Below are 20,999 nucleotides of genomic sequence, written 5' to 3'. Positions count from 1 at the left end.
CGACCTTGCCTGATGACGTCGCATATAAAGAGCACAATTTTCTGAAAATCTTTGAAAAAGAACGATAAAAAGCATTAGAGAAACAGATTCCGACACTATAATTCGTGTATTACGATATTTCTCCACTCTCGACAGTTAAATTTTATTATTTAAAGGGCTCGGCAAGCCTCGCGCTTTAAATAATAAAATGTAACTGTCTCGAGTGGAGAAATATCGTAATACACTTGTTGCAGTGTAAGAATCTATATATCCATAACCAAAGAAACAGCATAGAGACAAAATTTTCAAAACATTTTTTTCTTTTGTAATTTATTTTTTACTGGATTAATTAACTTTTTTTTGTATCCTACTGGTCTTTGTGATGTTCGTGCCCACAATGACACATTCCCCATTGTTTTTTTTTCAATTTCTTCTCAATTGTTGCTATTGTAAGGTCATGAAATAATTAATTATGTAAATTTTTGTTCCTGATTCTGATCATTCAACATTCAGTTTCTTTAAGGTTTATCTGCTATTTTTGTTTCTGTTAATGTCATTCCATTTATACATTGTAAATGACAATTTTATTTAGCAAAAGAAAGTCTAAACTAGAATAAAAGTATCCTTGAAAATTAGTGACTCTTTCAGGATGCATCTAGGGGGGTATGCAGCTGTCACACTGTTTGTCCATCATTGACCTTGATAATGGTTTTGTAGGTTACATGTATAAGATCACAAATTAATTCATGTACTGCATTTGTTAAAGTAGAACAAAGATTTGAAAACAGGCTTTAACAAAGTTTTAGTTTACTCTGACTTTTATATTGAACAGACTTGGGGTCAATTACATTGGAATGTAATTAATAGACCACTTTCGAGTTCATCCGTCACCGGAAAAAACTCGCCTTTATGACGTCATTTACCAGATAGAGGGGGTCGCCTGTATCCCTGCACTATTTACGTTCATCAAGCGTCTTAGTGATCGTCATTGTGCAGGATAAACTAGAAATAATGGTTGTTCTGTAGGTACTTAATGACAATTCCCTAATGACAGCAATGCTGACTGTCAATTTTGAGAATTCAATTTGCCGAATAATTCGTACAATATAGAATTATAGTTTTCCAACCACTCGCTCAACATTGGAACGGAAGTGACGACGCCCCTAAACGCACAAATGACGTTCACTAAAACCAGAGTTTTTGACGGAAATGCATCGAACTCGAAAGTTGTCTATTAAATTACACATTCCATTGCAAAAATGATCAATAACACTAATTACACATTACACAGTTTTTGAAATGTAATTAATTAAATTACAATTACTTTACTAGAGTAATTCATTAAATTACACATTACATTTCATCATAATATTTTTATGCCCCACCTACGATAGTAGAGGGGCATTATGTTTTCTGGTCTGTGCCTCCGTTCGTCCGTCTGTTCGTCTGTGCTTCCGTTCACTTCAGGTTAAAGTTTTTTGTCAAGGTAGTTTTTGGAGAAGTTGAAGTCCAATCAACTTGAAACTTAGTACACATGTTCCCCATGAGATGATCTTTCTAATTTTAATGCCAAATTATAGTTTTGACCCCAATTTCATGGTCCACTGAACATAGAAAATGATAGTGCGAAGTCCAGGTTAAAGTTTTTGGTCAAGGTAGTTTTTGATGAAGTTAAAGTTACATCAACTTGAAACTTAGTACACATGTTCCCTATGATATGATCTTTCTAATTATAATTTTGACCCCAATTTCACGGTCCACTGAACATAGAAAATGATAGTGCGAGTGGGGCATCCGTGTACTATGGACACATTCTTGTTTAACAATATTATACATGCATGTGTAAATTATTCATGTAAGCATATAGTTTAAGCGTTGCATTTGATAATCATTATTAATTTTAATGTTTTGTCATTTAGTCTGAGAGTACATATATATAAATATATAGATAAGAAGAAGTGGTATGAGTGGCAATGAGACAACTCGCCATCCAAGTCACGAAGTGTAAAAAGTAAACAATTATAGGTCAAAGTATGACCATCAACACAGCCTTGTTTACATACATTTTCATATGGCAGTGTTTATCTGTATGTTAATAGGTTTCAACATAAACTGATAAATTTGTTATATTATAAGGACTATCCCGCAAACTTTGTTTAATGCATGATTTACTATATGTTCTTGAAATTAAGTTTCTTTACAGCTTTAGAGAGACTGCCTACCATTTTGATTAATTCTGTTCTATTTCAGATTCTGACAAACAACATGAAGTAACCTTTGGTACATTGTTTAATGATGATGATTGTGCCAACCTTTTTGAAGCAATGGTAGGAACATTACGGGCAGCTAAGAGAAAGAAGATTATTACTTATGATGGTGAACTACTGCTACAAGGAGTGCATGACAATGTTAAAATAACTTTACTAAAGACAGAAGTTTGATAATACTGGATTTTAGCTTCATTTAACAAATTGCAATGTCTTTCAGTTGAATAGGCACATAATTTGTGTGATATACAATTTGTAAGCTATTTTTTATAAGTCATTTTTTTTTCAAGTATAAATATTTGATATTTTAGTACATTTGTAGATGTTATTAAAATGATATTAGACAACAACTAATATGTCTGGTTTCCTGCCTCCTGTCTTAAAAAACATCAGTAATTTGAAATTCTATTTCATTTGTTTATCAACAAAATCTGGAAAATGTGAATTGTTTTCTATAAGTCCAATCTTGAAAATTCTTGATTTTCACAAATATAATTGCAGCACGTACAATGTATGATGGTATATTTGTAATTTTTGAAACGTTTAGCAACTTTTCAATCAATTTTTGGTCAAACTTATTATGAAGAATCCAGTGAAAAATGGATTTGTAATCTACTCTGTTAGAGTCAGTGATCAGACTAAAGGTCAGTAGGGATGCAAGAAAACAGACATATTTATGTTCTAGTCTTATAGATAAAGAGTGCAATATATTGCTTAATAGTCTTGTTTAGATTTGTTAAAGAACAGGAATCCTCCTGCTTTTGGAATTTTGTTTTTTTCTTGTCTTAATTTCTATCATTATATGGCCTGGAAGCCATTTTAAATAAATAGTAGCTTTGGCTAAATGTTCTGACTAAGTCCTAGTACTGTATCATATTTATTGCTGTTTAACAGTAACTTCACTTTGTTTTCCCCGAAATCCATCAAATATATTGATAGGTTATGTATTATTGTTATGGTAAGATTTTCCTTTAAAATGTTTATTAGATAACTTGTCATTTTATGCCCTTTTTCAGACAATCAGTGTTCAAGGTTGTAAGGAATTTCTTTGTGCCCAATGAGAGGGACTTTTATAGGTTCAAAATGTCAAACGGTTTAAAGCAATTTTAACTTTTCATCCTACCACAAAACGAGCAGTCTAGAGTACTATATTTACTTTGGATACAATAATAATCCTCAATGGTAGTTTAAATGTGGTGTACTTAATTAATTAGTTCTTAAAAAAGAATGATTTTAACATGACATTTTGCTATTTGTTTTATTTGTTTTTTCTTGAACATCATCTGGAAATCATCAGAAAAAATGTTATGTATAATACTTTCATATCTGTTTGAAAGTGTAATATTGCTAATGTTGGGTTTTTTAAATGCAGACATTATTGCGTGGATTTATTATTGCGATTTAAGGAAAATCTGCATTCAGATATATGTAGTAGATATCAATATGTGAGTTCTTATTACTGCGATACTCACCCACTTGCATTATTGGCATTTATAACAGCTCACAATAATTTCTGAATTTACTGAATCAAGAATAAAAATTATTTTTATAAATGTATATGTAAATGAGTGGGACAACTATTTTTATCACAGTATAGAATTATGTAGTGTAAATGAATCTTTATTTTCCAGTTAAGCTGACAGAAAGAAACACATTAAAATAGGTTTTGTTATTTAAAACTTATTGAAATCTCTCCAATAAAAGTTTTAAATACATAAACAAATTTTGACAGATTTAGTTGTATACAAAAAATGGAGAAAATTCCTACTTTCAGTAGGTTGCTGTATAAAACCTAGTGACTTGCTGTAAAACATCAAATACTACACAATTTAAAATGGTGAAATAACTTTGAAACTTGAATAAGACAACTAATAACTTATGGAAGTAATTTGATCTTAACATAACACATTTTTATTTAACAAACAACAAAGAAATTACACAATTAATGTGCAGATTTGCTTCTTTTTTTTAATCTTATTACATATATGCTGATAGATTTAAGCCAGACCAATACTTGGACTAAAGCAGAATAATAGTGCTTTGGAATGTTTAGGATCAATTAGGTAAGGGAAATGTGAGTTTATTGATAATGATATGATGTTTTGTGTATTTGATAATTAATGAGTTTCTGTTAATTTATCTTTATGCAGAAAACTTGCATTTGAATATTAAATTTATGAGATAATTATATGAATATTTTTATTTAATTGAAGTTGCAATTTCTAATGGACAAGACTACAACCCAACATGTATCCAGTGCTTTGGTATGTGCATCATTTCAATGTAAAAATCATGTAATTCTCAGAAGCTTGTAACTTGTGGTTAAGATTATCGAGATAAAAACTACCTTAAGGTTCATGTGGACCCTATTGCAAAAATGGCCGTATTTTCACCTCAAAATTTACTCTGAGTACAGACAAACCTGTGCATCTGGAAAAGTTTTAAGGCATAGCATGCCCTAGATAAATAGAATTCAAATGCATTGTATGATTTAGAAAATTCATAACTTAACTGGATTTTGCCGTACACTTTTTTTCGTCCCTGCAGAAGATGATAAAATTAACAAACAGTTGAGTTTACCTTGATATGGTCCACTCAGGTACACAGTTTAAATAACCAATTATTGTCAGGTATCTATTGTCCATCTTATGTCCATGTCAAGCAATACAGCTCACTTCAATTATTACCTGTGGGGAAGTTCTCAAACCTGTTTCCCAACTTAGTTTATTTTGGCACCTTCTCGAGGAATGAAAAAAGTGCATGGCAAAATCCTGGTAAGTTTTTATTTTTCTAAAACATAAAACATATTTGAAATTTATTTATCTAGAGCATGCTATGCCTGAATTTTTTTACAGATGCGCAGGTTTGTCTGTACTCAGAGTAAATTTTGAGGTGAAAATACGGCCATTTTTGCCAAAGGGTCCACATGAACCTTAAATATGATGGCCAATGTTCACATCATTTAAACCAGTGTGATAATTGTGATTAGTATTCAGTTTGTAATTAACTAATAAGAATACAGCCTATGGTTTGAACTATTTTTGTCTCGCTTCAAAAAGTGAGACATAGGTATGGTGTTTCCTGCGTCTGCGACAAAGACGGCAGCGGCATCAACAATGTATTAGTTTGTGATTAGGTCTAGTTTATGGTGAACCACTAGTGGTAAGTCAAAGATATTTGGTATGCAGTTATATTAGTATTGACCCATCTCATTACCATGGAGATTATTTTACCCTCCCCCTCAGTTATGGTCTATTGACTTTAAAACTTTTGCTTAGTTTTCATGTATTAGTTTGTGATTAGGTCAGTTCATGGGGAACCACTAGTGGTAAGTGAATTATAATTGGTATGCAGTTGTATAAGCATTGGCATATCTCATTTTCATGGAGATTATTTGGGCCTGCACCATCAGTCATGGTCTATTGACTTTGAAACTTTTGCTTAGTTTTTGTCTCGCTTGACGGAGTCAAAAAGCGAGACATAGGCATGCTGTTTCCAAAGGCGGCGGCAACAATGTTTTAGTTTGTGATTAGGTCTAGTTTATGGTTAACCACTAGTGGTAATTCAAAGATATTTGGTATACAGTTGTATAAGTATTTGGGACATCTCATTACCATGTAGATTATTTGACCCTGCCCCCTCAGTTATGGTCTATTGACTTTGAAACTTTTGCTTAGTTTTCATGTATTAGTTTGTGATTAGGTCAGTTTATGGGGAACCACTAGTGGTAAAGTAATGATAATTGGTATGCAGTTGTATAATCATCAGCATATCTCATTTCCATGGGGATTATTTGGCCCCTTCTCATTGATGGTCTATTGACTTTGAAACTTTTGCTTAGTTTTCATGTATTAGTTTGTGATTAGGTCAGTTTATGGGGAACCACTAGTGGTAAAGTAATGATAATTGGTATGCAGTTGTATAAGGATCAGCATATCTCATTTCCATGGAGATTATTTGGCCCTGCCCCCTCATTCATGGTCTACTGACTTTGAAAAATTTGCATAGCTTTCATGTATTAGTTTGTAATTAGGTTAGTTTAATATGGGGACCACTAGTCATAGGTTAATGATGATTGGTATGCAGTTGTATATTATAAGCAGTGGCATACCTCATTTCCATGGAGATTATTTGGCCCTGCCCCCTCAGTCATGGTCTATTGACTTTGAAACTTTTGCTTAGTTTTCATGTGTTGGTTTGTGATTAGGTCAGTTTATGGGGAACCAGTAGTGGTAGGTCATTGATACTTGGTATGGAGTTGAAATAAATGTGGCACATCTCATTACCATGGATTTTTTTTAACCCTTCCCCTCAGTTTTGGTTTTATTGACTTTAAAATTTTGCTTAGTTTACATGTATTAGTTTGTGTTTAGGTTTGTTTAAAGAGAACAACTTATAATAAGTCAATGGTATTTGGTGTGCAGTTGTATTAGCATTGGCCTATCTCATTTCCATGGAGATTGTTTAGCCATGTACCTTCAGTCATAGTTCATTGACTTTGAATATTTGATAAACTTACATGTTAAAGTGTTGCTATTTTTTATTTCAACATTTGCATTATCGAAATTACAAAAAAAGCGGGACATATCTCTGTGATAACAGTTTATCAAACTGGCTACTGAAACAAATAAACATAATTACTTTCATTTATCTTCTTCAAAACAAAAACTTTTTTTTTTAATTAACAATTCCACTTCAGCCAGGAACCATCCTCTAATTTCCTAAACAGCACCTAGTAATGGGGAACATCATCTAACTTCTTAAACAGCACATAGTAATAGGGAACCTCCACTTCAGCCAAAAAACATCCTCCAAATTCCTAAACAGGACATAGTAATGGGGAACATCCACTTCAGCCAGCAACCATCCTCTAATTTCCTTAACAGCACCTAGTAATGGGGAACATCCATTTCAGCCAGGAACCATCCTCTAATTTCCTAAACAGCACCTAGTAATAGGGAACATCCATTTCAGCCAGGAACCATCCTCTAATTTCCTAAACAGGACCTAGTAATGGGGAACATCCATTTCAGCCAGGAACCATCCTCTAATTTCCTAAACAGCACCTAGTAATGGTGAACATCCACTTCAGCCAGGAACCATCCTCTAATTTCCTAAACAGGACCTAGTAATGGGGAACATCCACTTCAGCCAGGAACCATCCTCTTTTTCCTAAACAGCACCTAGTAATGGGGAACATCCATTTCAGCCAGGAACCATCCTCTAATTTCCTACACAGGACCTAGTAATGGGGAACATCCACTTCAGCCAGGAACCATCCTCTACTTTCCTAAACAGCACCTAGTAATGGGGAACATCCACTTCAGCCAGGAACCATCCTCTAACTTCCACTTCAGCCAGGAACCATCCTCAAATTCCTAAACAGCACCTAGTAATGGGGAACATCATCTAACTTCTTAAACAGCACATAGTAATAGGGAACCTCCACTTCAGCCAAAAAACATCCTCCAAATTCCTAAACAGGACATAGTAATGGGGAACATCCACTTCAGCCAGCAACCATCCTCTAATTTCCTTAACAGCACCTAGTAATGGGGAACATCCATTTCAGCCAGGAACCATCCTCTAATTTCCTAAACAGCACCTAGTAATAGGGAACATCCATTTCAGCCAGGAACCATCCTCTAATTTCCTAAACAGGACCTAGTAATGGGGAACATCCATTTCAGCCAGGAACCATCCTCTAATTTCCTAAACAGCACCTAGTAATGGTGAACATCCACTTCAGCCAGGAACCATCCTCTAATTTCCTAAACAGGACCTAGTAATGGGGAACATCCACTTCAGCCAGGAACCATCCTCTTATTTCCTAAACAGCACCTAGTAATGGGGAACATCCATTTCAGCCAGGAACCATCCTCTAATTTCCTACACAGGACCTAGTAATGGGGAACATCCACTTCAGCCAGGAACCATCCTCTACTTTCCTAAACAGCACCTAGTAATGGGGAACATCCACTTCAGCCAGGAACCATCCTCTAACTTCCACTTCAGCCAGGAACCATCCTCAAATTCCTAAACAGCACCTAGGAATAGGGAACATCCACTTCAGCCAGGAACCATCCTCCAAATTCCTAAACAGCACCTAGTAATGGGGAACATCCACTTCAGCCAGGAACCATCCTCCAAAAACTTAATTTTTTTTGCATTTTTGCTAGATCAGTATGTGTTATATGGTTGACCAATATTTTTTTTCTAAATCCAGAACAATTTATTTCTACCAAGAATGGTCTATCTTGTCAAATCATATTTTCTCAACACATTTTGGAAGCCACTAACTGTACTCCAATTCTTGTCGACTTGTTCATTTATGTATGTGAGGCAATTGTCATACAGGACTGTCTAAGAAAGAATGAATGGAAGCTAACTTTATACTTGTGTTATATAGATTCACTCACTAAATAGTCCACACTAAATAATTCAAAAGTTCAACACGTCTGTCTCACAAAACTTTTAACATCGATACAAAAGATATGGTGCAATCTGCCTCATATCTTGACTTACACCTAAAGAAATTGAAAATGAGGTAAGGGTGAGAACAAATCTTCACAACAAAAAAGATAGATTTCAGTTTTCCCATTTTGAACTTTTCATTTGTATGTAGAAACATTTGAGCAGCGCCTGTTATATCTTCCAACTGATAAGATATTCCAGAGCTTGCATTGCCTATCATGCATTTGAGGCGAATACCGACATTTTTGTGCTTTGTGTAGAATATTATCATAAACGATTGGATGTGAAATACCTGAACGTATAATATGTCTGCATGTTGATTTATATTTACAAATGATGTTCTTGTACAGATGACATACTTTATTAAATGTTTTAACCAGTTTGTGATGTCAAAATCCCGGATGTAATATTTTTTTTAATACAGAGATTTCTTTCGTTAAAATCAAATACGCTGTTACTTACACGAGTGAATCGAACAAGTTGGGATATATAAACACCATAAGGTGGTGACAAGGGAGCAATAGGATGATCACCTCTCTTATCATAAATTTTAGCATTAAGCTTTCCGTTAAAAACATATATCAAGATCCAGGAAAGGGCAGTGTTCATAATTGGTATTACTAGCATTATTAAAGCGATCATTGTCTCTTAATAGAAAAAAGGGATGAAAGATACCAAAGGGACAGTCAAACTCATAAATCGAAAATAAACTGACAACGCCATGGCTAAAAATGAAAAAAAGACAAACAGACACAAACAATAGTACACATGACACAACATAGAAAACTAAAGAATAAGCAACACGAACCCCACCAAAAACTAGGGGTGATCTCAGGTGCTCCGGAAGGGTAAGCAGATCCTGCTCCACATGTGGCACACATCGTGTTGCTTATGTGATAACATATCCGGTAAATAGTCTAATTCAGTAGGTCACATTCATGAAAGGGAAGGGGATTGTAGTTACAATGTACGACGTAAGGAACCAGCCGATATCATTTGTGAAACGGTCAACCAACTCGTGATGGCGTCCGTAAAATTTACGAAGTGATGATTTCAACTTCACCATTTGGAACTCTTGGTTTAATAGCTTCCTTGTGAGCAGCAGCCCTCTATCAAGAAAATCATGATAGGAAAAGAAGCACGGGAATATCGTATCATCTGGGAGATACCTCGTATGCAGGTGCTGCTGGAATGGACTAGTTTGAATCTCGGTCTATTTCTGTAATTTATTCTTACATACTTTTGATTTTTTAACCCTGTATACGTACAATGTCTATATAGATTTTAAAATTGTTTGTATGCACATTGAACGACAAATTTATGTGACGTATATAATTTTTCTGACGTCAGACACTCAAATCAATCCATGTGTTCGTAGATAGATGTTTTTGTGTCCTGTTAAGTTGTTATACGATGATGACTGATGTACCCATATTTTGACTATTTTATTAATTGTGACTGTTTATTTAACGCATCATGTAAATGTAGCGGAATTTGATGAGACTGTTATTAAAGTGAGAGGGTTAGCGCTATAGAACCAGGTTTAATCCACCATTTTCTACATTTGAAAATGCCTGTACCAAGTCAGGAATATGACAGTTCTTGTCCATTCGTTTTTGATGCGTTTTGTTTTTTGATTTTGCCATGTGATTATGGACTTTTCAAATTGATTTTCCTCTGAGTTCAGTATTTTTGTGATTTTACTTTTTGCTACTTAGAAATGGAAAGTTCATAATTGGAAAGCTGAAATCATCTCTTTTTGTCGTAAAGTTTTTCAACCGACCATAACATCAGTTATACGATTTTTAAGGATGTGAATTCAAGCATTGATGCCACTGATTTGGGTACTCCTACGTGATTACAAAAGCAAGTCATTTGTACCTGGTATCGTTGAGAAAAGAAAATGCAAATGAGATACGATAACATGCAGAGGTTTAAATTAAGAACATAACCTTGACCATTTACCTTGACATTTATGCATATTAAAAAGGAAGGGGGATTAACTCCTATAAGTTGTCTGCCGAAATTGAGGATATATACAGCATTATTTGAAAATCAGAATGTACATATCTTTTTTGGTTATGAAGGTAAGACAATAACAGGACAACAATGTTCAGATTGATAACCGAGAAATATTCAATTAAACAGTGAGAGTTCCAAAAAGCGCAATAAGAATCGACAGTCACGTCTCAGTCATTACAGCTGAAAGGACGTGCTGGGCCAGCTCTCCTTTACCCGCTATCTTCGATGAGGGTTTACAGTTAGATATCAACGACTTACTACTTAAGATGACAGAAACCAATCCATGCCGTACAGATAGACGTAGTAGTTGGCGTACCCGCGTTAACATGCACTCCAAAACCATTGTATCATGGGGAGTTTTATGCCGATTAACGTCCGAGGGCTGTATCCTAGGCTGTTGGGTGATACGACCTTCATTTCACTGCCTCACGGCTTTGGTCCTGATAACGCTTCCTGTCATCTTTCGAACTACGTCCGAGATCATCTACCAGTACTCCATCATCGAGGCTAGCGGGCTGCCAAGCTGACCAAACTGGCCCTGAAAGCAGCCGTTGTGAAGTAAACCAACATCAAAATAGTCAACAAAAGAAAAACAACTTACCAAAACCAAGATGGCGGCCTATATATGGCGTCCTCTACTACCTGTTCCTGACCCACGGCATCAAATTATGATTAAGCTCACCAATCGCCTTCGGGCACCGAGCCGACCATGCGAGGGCTGTATAGCCAGTCAAGGTCGTTAAACACCACCATATATAAGCGCAATAACTGTTTGATATACTTTTTTTGTAATATACCAAATAACATATTTAAATGGTGGGGAACAAAGGTTAATTTTGACTAAAAGAAGTGAAGAGAGAAGGAGGAACAAAAGTTAATTTTGACTAAAAGAAGTGAAGGGAGAAGCAGAAGACTTATCAGAACAAAATCTAAAGGTCTTTCTCCTATACCTACAACCAACGTCTAATAAGAACATTTTTCATCATTCAGAGAATATTCAAAAGCACGTGACATAAAATTCAAAATTTCACAAAATGACTATTGTACTGCCTTTCGTTGAATGGATTTTTAGATCTAGATAAGTGACATAATTTAATTCCTTATCTAGTAGCTCTACATACACTTAGATAAACCTTATCACTTATAGTCTGATCGTAAACAGCTATCATGAAAACCTTTCATATAATTTGTTTACTACTTGTAATCGTTTTGGAAATACATTATGGTGAAACAGCCAAGTGCTCAATAACTGCATCTTGTAAGTTAAGTTTATTTGCATTTTGTCTGTTTATAGTAGACTGAAGATGACAGTTACTAGTCTGAAAGGGTTCAACAATGAAAGTTTCATACTCTAGCGAGACTCTAGCAGTTTTATTCAAAGCTAGTCGTCCTTGATAAAATAGTTATTTACCACAATAAAAGAATATATATCTTAGATCTACAATACCCTGGGAATTCAGTTAACTTATGTTGATATCACACTGTAAACCAACTTATTTTACGGATACTTTGTCTAGTTGACTTTGTGTCGATTTGTTAAAATTATTCCTATTCGTGACGAGTCTTTTTTTGTACTCGCAAACGTCGCGAAAATAATTTGGTAACAGTATAAACAGACTGGGTTTTGAGATAGATCTCGTCTATATTGAATCATTATATCTATAAATGTCACCACGTCAACATGGCGGCCCACTCCTTAGACTCAGATATCATCCAACTGTGGATTTGACTAGTTCACATAAACAGAAATTGTAAATTAAAAGTGAAAAAGTTTGGATTGAGAATTTTTGGGATGACTCACATTTTTGCTAGTCAGAGGTTATTTTAAGGAATAATTCATGCAAAACATGGACATATTGATCTTTAGCTATATATTACAGTGGACAAAACAGAACAGACACAGCACAATTATCTTTGGTTCATTTTTTTGTTGAAAATTAACATAATTATATGTCCTGTTATAAATCGATTATGCTCGAGATAAAAATAGAATGTAACGACTGTCTTATACTTGATTTCTTGATTGACAACATATTTGTTACGTTCGGAGGACGTGTTTTTCAACAGACTGTCGGTATTCCAATGGGAACAAACTGTGCCCCTCTACTTGCCGACTTGTTTCTTTATTATTATGAGGCTGACTCCTTGCAGGAACTTCTTAGGAAGAAAGATAAGAAGTTAGCAATATCCTTAAACTCTACTTTTCGCTACATAGATGATGTTCTTTCACTAAATAATTCAAAATTTGGTGACTATGTGGAACGCGTCTATCCAATCGAGCTAGAGATAAAGGATACTACAGATACAGTTAAGTCGGCCTCATATCTTGACTTACATCTAGAAATTGACAATGAGGGTCGGTTGAAAACAAAACTTTTCACCAAAAGAGATGATTTCAGCTTTCCAATTGTGAACTTTCCATTTCTAAGTAGCAACATTCCAGCAGCACCTGCATACGGGGTATATATCTCCCAACTGATACGATATTCCCGTGCTTGCATTTCCTATCATGATTTTCTTGATAGAGGGTTGCTGCTCACAAGGAAGCTATTAAACCAAGAGTTCCAAATGGTGAAGTTGAAATCATCCCTTCCTAAATTTTACGGACGCTTTCACGAGTTGGTTGACCGTTATGGAATAACCGTTTCACAAATGATATCGGATATATTCCTTACGTCGTAACTACAATCCCCTTCCCTTTCACGAATGTAACCTACCGAATTAGACTATTTACCGGATTTGTTATCACATAATCAACACGACGGGTGCCACATGTGGAGCAGGATCTGCTTACCCTTCCGGAGCACCTGAGATCACCCCTAGTTTTTTGAAGGGGTTCGTGTTGTTTATTCTTTAGTTTTCTATGTTGTGTCGTGTGTGCTGTTGTTTGTTTGTCCTTTTCATTTTTAGCCATGGCGTTGTCAGTTTGTTTTAGATTTATGAGTTTGACAGTCCCTTTGGTATCTTTCGTCCCTCTTTGATACCCACGAAGTGAACCTGCAGTTTCCAAGGTTTAGATGGTTGCACAAACCTAAAGTTGTGTCACAATCGCTACGAAAGCTCTGCATACTATTTTTTTTAGGCGTAAATATTATTAATATAATTTATAACATTGGTTTATATTTACAGCATATAAGTCAGACTCGATGCCATATATAGCATTTTAGTGTGAAAGCGGCATGAAGCAATCTACCGTACGATCATTTTAGTATCTTAAGTCTTTGTGGGTTGTTTTTTTCCAGCGTTTGAAACTGAATTTTGTACAATTAAACAAGAAATAGAAGCCGTGAAGCAGTTTGACTCTAGAATATCTAATACAGAACACGAACTGTTAACACTGAAACACAATGTTCAAGTAGAAACTGCGGAACTTAAAGATAACCAAGACCTGATACGAGACATACAGAAAAACATTTCTGATGCAGTAAGTACCGTCATGGTTCACAACGATTGCAAGATTTTCATACTTATATTAGTATTGATTAAGAAACTTAGCTGAAATTAAAATACAAATCGAGATAAAATCATAACTTAGAAAAAATATTAATTAAATTAAATATCCCCTTTGATTATTTCTTGATGTAAAAATGTACAAAAAAGGTTAAGAAAAACAACTCTTTTAAATCGTTTAATTTTAATGCGAGCAACAGCTTAGGAATAACTATCGATCGTGAATAAAAAAGGCAAAAAAAAACAAAACATTTAGTAAAACAAGTTTCAAGAGCCTGACACTGTAAGGAAATATATATTTTATAAATGTATTTTTTTGAATTTTGCATTCTTATGTCTAAAAACAGGGCTTTGTTCTATATTTTTATATACAAGAATTTAAAGGGTATATTCAATATTATGACTGAAACTACTCAATAGTTATTTGTATAATAACTTTCTAACATCACGGTAGGTATCGTGTCTGGCTAGGATCGTGGTTTTATAGTGGTTTGATCGGTTTTTTTTCGAATGTGACAACTTTTTTTCGAGTGAATATGTTCAAAAATGTAAACAAACAGACTGTATATTTCAGATAAAAAGATATAATCAATCTGACATTATTCTTTCGTTAAAAAAGTTAAATTTCGACTTACAATTCTGTTATTAAAAAATACAGAATAAAGCCATTTGTATGTACACATACCAATGCAACTGTCGAAGGAAATACAACCATATATACAGACACTTTAAAAAAAATCTTGTTATTGCATTGAAAACGACATTTTTAGACCAAATTCATTTTTTATAAATCTAATCAAATCAATTATTTTTAATGGTGTAAATTCCTATACAGAAATGATACCAGCTGACATTTACAAAATACAAACACAAAAATAAACATAAAAAAAACAAAAAAAACTCTCAATGATAAGAGATACATATTTTATATCTACATTGCGTGGAGGTGTTATTCATACTATATTATTAATTCAAGCTATTACAATAAGCTTTAATACTTTAAAAGTTTTTAGCAACATTAAATTATGTTTGCTTTACTTGATTGTCAAATCATACATATCGCTTATTCCAGCTACACATACAGTACTAATGTCCGTATCATTACTTTTCTCAGCCTGAATCTGTACCGACAATATCACCAGGAACTGATAACAATGACTAGACCTACCGCGACCGAGAGTTAGCAAACAAAAACCCCCAAAATTATGCTAGAAATGAATAACTGAAATAATCTACAAGGTACATAATTATTTTCAAGGCCAAATTGGTTTTCATAAAAATTCATGTGATCTATGATTTACGGAAGTAGGTATTGAAAAGGTTATATAATACGTAACCTATGAAGACAAGAATATCAATGGTAATTGTAATACCCCATAAACTCCCAATTTCTTGTATTTGCAGATATCTGTGAATAATATGTCAACGAACACATCAGACTTAAATGATAAAATGGATAAATTGTTGAAAATGTTCAAGGATGTGCAAGATCGACTAGATCACTTAGAAGGTACACTAATTTTTAAACCATTTAGTATATCTACCAATTAACCATATAATGACTAAATGAGTAAATAACAAACAGTATGCACATATACACATAGAAACTTTTTAAAGAAGATAAAAACACATTTCACTTTAGATGTTTTGGAGGATAGACGTATCAAATTACAAAATTCACAAGATGGATAGATAATATTTCAAATAAGATAAAAATAAACTTATCTGAATGAGTTATTCGTCTCGTTGTATTACTTTTTTGTATACCGCATTGTTAAATGAAAGAATACAAACTAGTACAGTCATGTACAACAACCGATAAGATATGTATGTAAATACTTGCTTGCCTTTTACTTGTAGTGAAATGTAAAGTTTGCGGTAGCAACGGTAGTGTAAATCATCCTTGCTCACAAAACCCTTGTAGTAACGGAGGTAAGTCTGATGTACTAGTATATTACTTATAATGAATATCGGTGTTTCCTATTAAGCATCTGTCAAACATATATGAAGCTCCTTGATAGTGTCAGTTTCAGAGAATATTTTGTTTGAAATAAAGTGAAGTTATCACTTCCTATGGCAATCCTTTTTTTTTTTAATCTCTTTTTTTTAATCTATTTTATGAAACAAAACAAGACAAATTCTTTCAATGAAAGAATTTGTCTTCTAGTTTGGAATGATGATTCTTGTTTAAAGGGTAGAAAAGGCAATTAGAAAAAGTAAAAATCATTGACATTTTTGAAGAATTTGATTTTCTTATCATTATCACTGTTTACAGTTTTTTCTTTCCGTTTATACGTTATAGTTTGAAAATGCAAAACAGTTTTAATAAGCAAAAAGTACGCATTTAAGGTCAATTATTTAAAATAAGGTATAACACAAGAAATAAAGGATAAATCACAACAATATATCGAAACAGATCATACCATACACCAACACCACTGGCCAGACTCCTTCGTAACTTGCAACTTAAAATTACTCCCTACTTCTAGAAGCTAGCTTAGGTAACACTGACAGTTGGTTGAATACTGCCACTAAAGAAAGAAACATCATTCATAAATAAAGTTTAAGAATAAGATTTATTAATTGAAATCAGCAGTACTTGTCAGAGATTAGTATGTGCTTTAAACCGCGTCAGACCATTAAAAGAAAAATCATTAGGGGTTAAAGGATGGTTTTATTGGAATTTGTAGATCGTGCATGATTGTTTTTTGCTGTTTGAATAAAAAAATAGTGTTACTTAATTTTGATTATTATGGAAATCTATTTGAGTACTAACATTTTATTTACTATATAATTTATAGGAAAGTGTTTAGAATTGTCGAAGGATTTTCAATGTGTATGCACTATCGGATTTACAGGAGAAAGGTGCCAGTACACAGACCATTGCTCATCATCGCCTTGCAAAAATGGCGGTTCTTGCTCCTCGAATATCCTTGGTCATGTATGTAACTGCGTTATCGGGTTCACAGGACCATACTGTGAAGTAAAAATAAACGCATGCGACTCAAATCCCTGTAAACATGGAACTTGCTTGTTACACGGAAACTCCTTTAGTTGTCAGTGTGAACACGGATACGATGGTTCAACTTGTGAACATTCAACCGGACAGCAAGGAACATCGCTTTCGACAGCCAAACCAACAACAATACCAACAACGATTCAACCACAAAGTACAGTCACGTATCCTGATCCATGTGCCAAGGCTTCCGTTTGTAACGAACCAGCCAAATGTCAAGCTGTTGGTAGTCAGGATTACAAATGCGTTTGTCCAGATACTGCCCTGACTAACAGTGATAACTGTCTTGAGCCTTACTATTATGATCAGTTTGGGTTTTGTTGCGCACGGAACACATGTAAAAATAATGAAATTGTATGCTAATAGCAAAAATAAATGGATAAACAATTACTAGTAATATGTATAATTGATAGCTTTTACAACAATATCATCTTTGGCATGAAATACTTTAAATGTCTGATTTTATGACGAGGGAATGGAAAACTATAGATCATGTATTCGATAGAACATTAAAAATAAAAAAGGCTAGTATCCAGACGACTCAAATCAAGGTTTACTGATAGCTCAAAACAATGAAATCATGGGGAAAAGAATACTCTGTTCATTTTTTTTCTAATATGGCGCGTCCTTAATAATTGTATATGAATACCATTATCACGGATACGACCGTTTGTCTTCTCTGTCGTCAGTAGATGTTAAACAAGTTCAAAGAATGTATGATTTCTAGGTCATTGATATTAACGAGGTGCGTTATGTTGTGCTGTTGTTTATAACTACAATGTAGGTTTAAGCCTATTGACATTTCAGTACATTTAGTGTGTATTGAACTAGGGTGACTGTTTGCCACTTCTAACGAATATGGGAGTTAGCTGCGTATTTGAGAGATACTATGAATTGATTGTTGGTGTTTGACGCCACTTTCAGCACTATAGTAGTACTCTTTCAGAACCACACGTTTACTTTTGATTGAATTTATGTTGAAAGTTAGTCTGTACTATGAAGGTTTAATCACGAGTATCACATAAACTTAACATTATCACAGCGGCCGATTCAGGTGGGGGGGGTCCGGGGTTGGAACCCCCCTTTTTGGACAATCAATGCATTTGAAATCAATGGGGACATATGGTTGGAACATCCCCCCTTTTTGTCCTGGGTTTGGAACCCCCTTTTCAAAATGACTGGATCCGCCCGTTATCAATAAGCTATGAAAGTCACGGTCAGATGAACCATGCCAGACAGGCATGTACTGCTTACAATCATTCCATACACATAACTATCATTATAACATAGATGGGTATAAGTAGATATGGTATGAGTGTCAATGAGATACTTTCCATCCAAGTCACATTTGTAAACGTAAAAACAAGAAACGAGAAACACTTATGAACCACATCAATAAACGACAACTACTGAAAATGAGATTCATATGACGAAATATAGTGCATATCGCTTGTAGTTTCTGATAAACTGGCATATTAAACCACAAAAACCTATCATTGATGAATGAACCATGAAAATGAGGTTAACTTTATATGGTCCCTCCCATACAGACACGCACACCTCACAATCATCCCATACACCAAATGTGTTTGACCTATTGCTTATAGTAACTGTAAAAGCGATACGAAAGATACAAATAAAGGCAACAGTAGTTGAGTATATCGCTGTTCAAAAGTCATAAATTGACTGAGAGATAACAAATCTGGTTACAAACTTAAACCAAGGGAAACATATCAACTATAAGACAGCAACCATTTGATTTTCTTGGGAAAGGGGGGGGGGGGGGGCTATAAAATTTTTTCGGACAAACTTTTTTATTCGCTTTCGGCAAAAACAATCAAATTTTCTGGCGACAAGTCGAAAACAATTTTTTCTTTCAATTTTAGCATTACATATAACTCAAATAAACTCATCAAAGATACCAGGACTAAATTTAGGATATATGCCAGACGCGCGTTTCGTCTACAAAAGACTCATCAGTGACGCTCGAATCCAAAAAGGTTAAAAGACCAAATATAGTACGAAGTTCAAGAGCATTGCGGATCAAAATTCCTAAAAGTTTTGCCAAATACAGCTAAGGTAATCTATGCCTGAGGTAAAAAAAGCCTTATTATTTCAAAAATTTTAAATTTTGTAAACAATTAATTGATAAATATAACCATATCAATGATATTTCATGTCACCACAAAAGTGCTGTTGGGCTTGTGATACCCTCGGGGAAATAAATCTCCACCAGCAGTGGCATCGACCCAGTGGTTGTTAATAAACTCATCAAAAATACCAGGACTAAATATTGTATATACGCCAGACGCGCGTTTCGTCTACAAAAGACTCATCAGTGACGCTCAACATGCAGACATCTTGAATGGTTTTACACTAGTAATTTTGGGGCCCTTTATAGCTTGTTGTTCGGTGTGAGCTAAGGCTCCGTGTTGAAGGCCGTACTTTAACCTATAATGGTTTACTTTTTAAATTGTTATTTGTATGGAGAGTTGTCTCATTGGCACTCACACCACATCTTCCTATATCTATCTTATACGTTCAGGTATTTCACATCCAATTTTTTATGGTAATATTCTTTACAAAGCACAAAAATTTCAGTATTCACCTCAAAAGCTAACAAAAACTTTAAACAGACTTATTTTTCAAAAAAGAAGGGATATAGTTACGATACTGTTGTTAGGTCATTAAAAATGCGGGTTTTGGCTTTAATATTGATTCACTTATATTCCAATATTCCAGCAGCACCTGCATATGGGGTATATATCTCCCAATTGATACGATATTCCCGTACTTGCATTTACTATCATAATTTTCTTGATAGAGGTTTGATTTTCACAAGAAGCTATTAAATCAAGAGTTCCAAATGGTGAAGTTGAAATCATCCCTTCGTAAATTTTACGGACGCCATCACGAGTTTGTTGACCGTTATCGAATAACCGTTTCACAAATGATATCGGATATGTTCCTTACGTCGTAACTACAATCCCCTTCCCTTTCATGAATGTGACCTACCGAATTAGACTACTTACCGGATTTGTTATCACATTAACAACACGACGGGTGCCACATGTGGAGCAGGATCTGCTTACCCTTCCGGATCACCTGAGATCACCCCTAGTTTTTGTTTGGGGTTCGTGTTGTTTATTCTTTAGTTTTCTATGTTGTGTCATGTGTACTATTGTTTGTCTGTTTGTCTTTTTCATTTTAAGCCTTGGCGTTATCAGTTTATTTTATATTTATGAGTTTGACTGTCCCTTTGGTATCTTTCGTCCCTCTTTTATAGGGTCTTTGAATCGGAATTAAACACCTGTATTTTAATACCAGTTGTTGACATGACACTGGTTATGTTCTTCTCATACATTTCATGATGGTATAATACTAAACACCTAACAAGAAGGATTGTGCCTGATATTCATAAGATGAAGACATAATCTTTAAATCAGTTTAATTGAGGTCTGGAGCTGGCATGTCAGTAACTGCTCTGTTTTATTTAATATGTATTATTGTCATTTTGTTTATTTTCTTATGTTTCATATTCTGATATCGGACTCGGACTTCTCTTGAACTGAGTTTTACTGTGCGTATTAGTAAGTTTGTTTTTCTACATTGGCTAGAGTTATAGGGGAGGGTTGAAATCTAAAAAAAAATGTTTAACCCCACAGCGTCTGGACTTTGAATTTTTCGAAAAACTAATGATTTTCTTATTTCAGGCATATATTAACTTAGACGTATTTGGCACAACTGGATTTTTGGATCCTCAATGCTCTTCAACTTTGTACTTGTTTGGC

The 20,999-nt window shown here is 34.4% G+C and overlaps 2 protein-coding genes and 1 long non-coding RNA gene across 4 annotated transcripts in view; 2 read left to right on the top strand and 1 right to left on the bottom strand.

Annotated features, from left to right (window-relative positions):
* The window catches only part of LOC139510198 (costars family protein ABRACL-like), a 90,229-nt gene extending 85,795 nt beyond the window's left edge, over positions 1-4,434 (top strand). For both annotated transcript variants that reach the window (XM_071296656.1, XM_071296655.1), the window contains exon 3: positions 2,230-4,434. In XM_071296656.1, coding sequence (XP_071152757.1) covers positions 2,230-2,420 — 191 coding nt within the window. In that variant the 3' untranslated portion in view covers positions 2,421-4,434. The remainder of the gene's footprint in view (positions 1-2,229) is intronic.
* On the bottom strand, positions 4,148-5,487 carry LOC139510199 (uncharacterized). The gene is made up of 2 exons (XR_011661851.1): positions 5,179-5,487; positions 4,148-4,593 (listed from the first exon to the last, which is right to left on the bottom strand). It is a non-coding gene; the product is annotated as an uncharacterized lncRNA (long non-coding RNA).
* Positions 5,488-11,863: 6,376 nt separating this feature from the next.
* Positions 11,864-17,598, top strand: LOC139510195 (adhesive plaque matrix protein 2-like). Its single transcript, XM_071296653.1, has 5 exons — positions 11,864-12,000; positions 13,985-14,166; positions 15,597-15,702; positions 16,053-16,124; positions 16,994-17,598. The coding sequence occupies exons 1-5, from the start codon at positions 11,910-11,912 to the stop codon at positions 17,569-17,571; spliced, it is 1,029 nt and encodes a 342-aa protein (XP_071152754.1). The 5' UTR covers positions 11,864-11,909; the 3' UTR covers positions 17,572-17,598.
* Positions 17,599-20,999: the final 3,401 nt, after the last annotated feature.

This window comes from Mytilus edulis, chromosome 2 (genome assembly GCF_963676685.1).
Source record: "Mytilus edulis chromosome 2, xbMytEdul2.2, whole genome shotgun sequence".
Taxonomy (NCBI): domain Eukaryota; kingdom Metazoa; phylum Mollusca; class Bivalvia; order Mytilida; family Mytilidae; genus Mytilus; species Mytilus edulis.
Note: the sequence above shows the minus strand (reverse complement) of the source record. Positions and strands in the feature narration are given on the sequence as shown.

What these genes read in the sequence shown, in the direction of transcription:
- LOC139510195 (XM_071296653.1), top strand. Translation starts at nt 11,910, where the DNA reads ATGAAAACCTTTCATATAATTTGTTTACTACTTGTAATCGTTTTGGAA. An exon ending in AGAAAAACATTTCTGATGCA is followed by an intron (nt 14,167 to 15,596) that starts GTAAGTACCGTC and finishes TTGTATTTGCAG; the next exon opens with ATATCTGTGAATAATATGTC. An exon ending in TCGACTAGATCACTTAGAAG is followed by an intron (nt 15,703 to 16,052) that starts GTACACTAATTT and finishes TTTTACTTGTAG; the next exon opens with TGAAATGTAAAGTTTGCGGT.